The 4305-nt window shown below is 51.8% G+C and overlaps 1 protein-coding gene across 3 annotated transcripts; it reads right to left on the bottom strand.

Annotated features, from left to right (window-relative positions):
• Nucleotides 1–1689: 1689 nt before the first annotated feature.
• On the bottom strand, nt 1690–3909 carry LOC100191620 (uncharacterized). Of its 3 annotated transcripts, none has more exons than XM_035966610.1 (3): nt 2497–3909; nt 2288–2389; nt 1690–2132 (listed from the first exon to the last, which is right to left on the bottom strand). In XM_035966610.1, the coding sequence occupies exons 1-3, from the start codon at nt 3686–3688 to the stop codon at nt 1975–1977; spliced, it is 1452 nt and encodes a 483-aa protein (XP_035822503.1). In that variant the 5' UTR covers nt 3689–3909; the 3' UTR covers nt 1690–1974. The 3 variants fall into 3 exon arrangements, with proteins under 3 accessions (XP_035822503.1, XP_008680974.1, NP_001130521.1); XM_008682752.4 differs by having other exon boundaries at nt 1763–2107; nt 2497–3907; NM_001137049.1 differs by having other exon boundaries at nt 2116–2389; nt 2497–3793.
• Nucleotides 3910–4305: the final 396 nt, after the last annotated feature.

A 4305-nucleotide genomic window follows, 5' to 3' on the forward strand; every position in this document is an offset into this window, starting at 1 on the left:
CACAAATAATTGGACTAACTAGTTTGCTCTAAGTGTATAAGTTATACAGGTGTAAAAGGTTCACTCTTAGCCAATAAAAAGTTCAAGTATTGGGATCAACAAAGGAGCAAAGGGACAACCGAAGGCACCTCTGGTCTGGGGCACCGGACTGTCCGGTGTACACCGGACAGTGTCCGGTGCGCCACCGGACAGTGTCCGGTGCACCAGAGGACTCCAACTCAAACTTGTCGCCTTCGGGAATTTCCAGAGGCACTTCGCTATAATTCACCGGACTGTCCGGTGTACACCGGACAGTGTCCGGTGCTCCAAGGAAGAGCGGCCTCAGGAACTCGCCAGCCTCGGGAAATTGCTCCGCTATAATTCACCGGACTGTCCGGTGTACACCGGACTGTCCGGTGTACACCGGACTCTCCGTTGAACCAGCAGAGCAACGGCTACTTCGGCGCCAACGGCTACCTGCAGCGCATTAAATGCGTGCCAGCGCGCTCAGAAGTCAGGCACGCCCATACTGGCGCACCGGACACTCTACAGTACCTTTCCGGTGCGCCACCGGACATCAAGGCGGGCCCAGAAGACAGAGCTCCAATGGTCGAATCCCAACGGCATTGGTGACGTGGCTGGCGCACCGGACATGTCCGGTGTACACCGGACTGTCCGGTGCACCATACGACAGTCAGCCCCACCAAACGGCTAGTTTGGTGGTTGGGGCTATAAATACCCCCAACCACCCACCATTCATTGCATCCAAGTTTTCCACTTCTCAACCACTTACAAGAGCTAGACATTCAATTCTAGACACACCAAAGAGATCAAATCCTCTCCAATTCCACACAAGGCTTTAGTGATTAGCGAGAGAGATTTGCCGTGTTCTTTTGAGTTCTTGCGCTTGGATTGCTTCTTTTCTTTCTCACTTGTTCTTGTGATCAAAACTCCATTGTAATCAAGGCAAGAGGCACCAATTGTGTGGTGGCCCTTGCGGGGAAGTTTTGTTCCCGGCTTTGATTTGAGAAGAGAAGCTCACTCGGTCGGAAGGACCGTTTGAGAGAGGGAAAGGGTTGAAAGAGACCCGGTCTTTGTGACCACCTCAACGGGGAGTAGGTTTGCGAGAACCGAACCTCGGTAAAACAAATCCTTGTGTCACACTCCTTATTTGCTTGAAATTTGTTTTGCACCCTCTCTCGCGGACTCGTTTTTATTTCTAACGCTAACCCGGCTGGTAGTTGTGTTTATATTTGTAAATTTCAGTTTCGTCCTATTCACCCCCCTCTAGGCGACTATCAGGGGTCTAAATGCTTTCAGACTTGTTTAGAAGTGAGAGATAATTACACATAGCAAGGGGATTTTAGTCCATTCAATTCCCTCCGGTATTTTGGTTTCCAAACAAAGTCTTAGCCATTGCACTTGATTAGGGGTGGATAACGAGCCAGCTCAGCTCGGCTCGTCCGAGTTCGAGCTGGCTCGTTAAGCTAACGAGCCAGCTCGGCTCGGCTCGTTAAGGTAACGAGCCACAGAGTCAGCTCAGCTCGACTCGTTTACGAGCTCGAGCTGGCTCGTTTAGCTCGCGAGCCAGAGCAGAAAAAAATAAAATATACATAATAATTATTTTTAGTTAATTTCAAACTAAATTAACAATAGAAAATAGTAATTATACTCATAGTTTCACAAATCACGTCAATATAACACCAAATTAGCATAATTCATCATTCATTAATTCACAATTCACATACATGTTCATCAGTTTAACCCATAATTATATTTGCATAGACCAAATTAACACATAGACATAGTTCATTAATCATTAGTTTAATTCATAGGTCATAGACACCTCACATATATATAACATGTTCATCAATTATTCTATAAATGATATGTATATAGTTTCGTTTTACTAGAATATGGTAGCTCGTTTAGCTCACGAGCTGGCTCGTTAACGAACCGAGCTGGCTCGTTAACTAATCGAGCTAGGATGTCAGCTTAGCTCGTGACAAAATTCAAACGAGCCGATCCGAGTCGAGCCGAGCTGACCATAAAACGAGCGAGCCAGCGAGCCACGAGCATTTCGTCCAGCCCTACACTTGATGCGACACTTGTTCTTGGCAAAGAGCGTCTGTGAGAGAAGTCAACAAATACACCTGAACATGTATTAGACGTTCGCTTTGATGAATATATCACCTGAAACTATTATTTTACATTTCTGGCCTGTTTACTGATACGCTTTAACGAAACAGAATAACCAACAGAAGTACTGAAGACAGCAAACAGCTGAGAGATCTCGAATAGCAGCTACCAAGTGATACTGAAGACGAGTTAAATGCAACGTATTGGTTTGAACCTCCTGCGTGCATGATTCCAAAACCACCCTGAGCATACTGGTGCCATGACTCCGATGCTGCATGAGTCAACCATTGCATCTTGCATTAGTTTACATGGATTCAGGATTATATATCAAGATGAGATTTTACATACGCTGTCATGTCTCAGTAGCTAGCTACTGACCTTTCCTGGAGATTGTGCTGTTCGAATCGTCGAAGCCGACGGTCCAGAGGAAGTAGCCGAGCAACTGAGACCTCGCCGCGAACTCCAGCTTCCGCTGCACGACCTGCGCGCCGTCGAAACTGACCCAGAGGTCACCGCTGCAGAAATACTCCGCCACCGACTGGTCGTCGTAGGTGACGACGGTGCCTTGAGAGCTCAGGTACTCTTCGGTCTCCGCGTACGCGATTATCCCAGTCTGGTTGCTCCTCCTCTGCTTCGTCCCGGCGGCGGCGGCCGGCGCGCCTAGCCCGTTCTTGGCCTTGTTCCTGAGGAACCACGACCTCCCGAACAGAGGTATCCCCATCACCAGCCTGCACGGAGGGAGCCCCGCGTCCAGCCACGAGACCACGCCGTAGCTGGCCGAGAAGTGCGAGGACGTGTCGTAGAGCGGCGCGTCGGCCGCGGTGACGCCGCTGTCCCCGCGGAAGCCGAAGGTGAGGACGTTGGCCCAGTCGAGGCTGCTCGCGATGGCGTCCACGGGGTAGTCGAGGTTGCCGTCGGGCGTGCCGAACAGGTGGTTGGAGAAGTAGAGCGTCGCGGTGAGGAGAAGGGGTTGAGGTTGAGGAGGCAAAGACTTGGCGACGGATTCCTCCGTGATCCTCGCCCGCCACTCCGCGAGCAGGGCGCCGAGGTTCTGCATGTCCGCCTGCGTGGCCGGGAAGATCCACGACAGGTCCAGGCCGTCGAAGCCGTTGGCGCGGGCCAGGTTCAGGGAGGAGTTGATGAATACCGCCCGGAGGCCCGCGTCCGACGCCATCCTGGAGAAGGCGGCGTTCGACTCGCCCACCCTGTACTCGTCCGTGCCCACGGACAGCACGGTCCTGGTGGACGGGCTCGCGGACTTGACCGCGCCAGAGAAAGCGGCGAGCAGCGAGGCGTCTTCGGCCGTCGGCGGAGGCGGAGCGACCGCGTAGCTCGTCTCGTCGATGGTCACCGCGCTGTAGTAGAGGTGCGTGTACAGGGACGCGTCGATGCTGCCGACCGCGGAGTAGCGGTTCGAGGACGGCGACCAGTAGCCTGCTCTCACTCCGGCAGGTCCGACATTATTGCCGCCACATTGCTGCTGCGGTGTCGTCGTCGACGCCGAGACCACTGGCAGGAGCCCAGCGAGGGAGACTGAGAACACGATGACGAGCCACGCTACTAGCTCCATTGCTGGGAATGGGATGAGGTGGTGAAGTGGTTGCGGCGGGAAGGTGGACTGAGAAGTGAGGACGAAGTGGTTACGGAGCTGCGCATCGCTTTGAGTCAGCCAGTGGTTTGGTGGGGGAAGACATGGATGACGACCCCTGATTGCGTTTCGTAGCTGTCCCGCATCAGACTGCCGGATACGGATGCAGACGAGGGAGATCGCGATGCTGGGCGTATTTGCCTTTGGCCGTCACTGGTAATTAGCCTGCTGTAGATTAGCACTCTGTACTGGGACTTAATTGCTCTGCCTCTCGAATTCCAAATTCCCTACAGGCAACGCGTGAGTGGATCTGGAGCTTCTGCTGGTAGGACATGCTTGGCTGTTTCACCTCTGCTTTGAGCTCTGTGCAAAGCAAACCAGAATCTTAAGGGCATGTTTGGTTGCATGTGCAAAGCAAACTAGAATCTTAAGGGTATGTTTGGTTGTATACATAACGTCTAAAAATTTGTCACACATTTTCTACCAAGGTTAGGCACTTAGGGTATGTTTGGTTTGCTGCATAACTTGTCATATTTTGCCTAACTTTTTTGTTTAAGGTTAATTCTTCAATTTGAACGGCTAACCTTAGGCAAAGTGTG

This window comes from Zea mays, chromosome 4 (genome assembly GCF_902167145.1).
Source record: "Zea mays cultivar B73 chromosome 4, Zm-B73-REFERENCE-NAM-5.0, whole genome shotgun sequence".
Classification (NCBI taxonomy): domain Eukaryota; kingdom Viridiplantae; phylum Streptophyta; class Magnoliopsida; order Poales; family Poaceae; genus Zea; species Zea mays.

What these genes read in the sequence shown, in the direction of transcription:
- LOC100191620 (XM_035966610.1), bottom strand. Translation starts at nt 3,688, where the DNA reads ATGGAGCTAGTAGCGTGGCTCGTCATCGTGTTCTCAGTCTCCCTCGCT. An exon ending in CAGCACAATCTCCAGGAAAG is followed by an intron (nt 2,390 to 2,496) that starts GTCAGTAGCTAG and finishes TGACTCATGCAG; the next exon opens with CATCGGAGTCATGGCACCAG. An exon ending in CTCGTCTTCAGTATCACTTG is followed by an intron (nt 2,133 to 2,287) that starts GTAGCTGCTATT and finishes ATACATGTTCAG; the next exon opens with GTGTATTTGTTGACTTCTCT.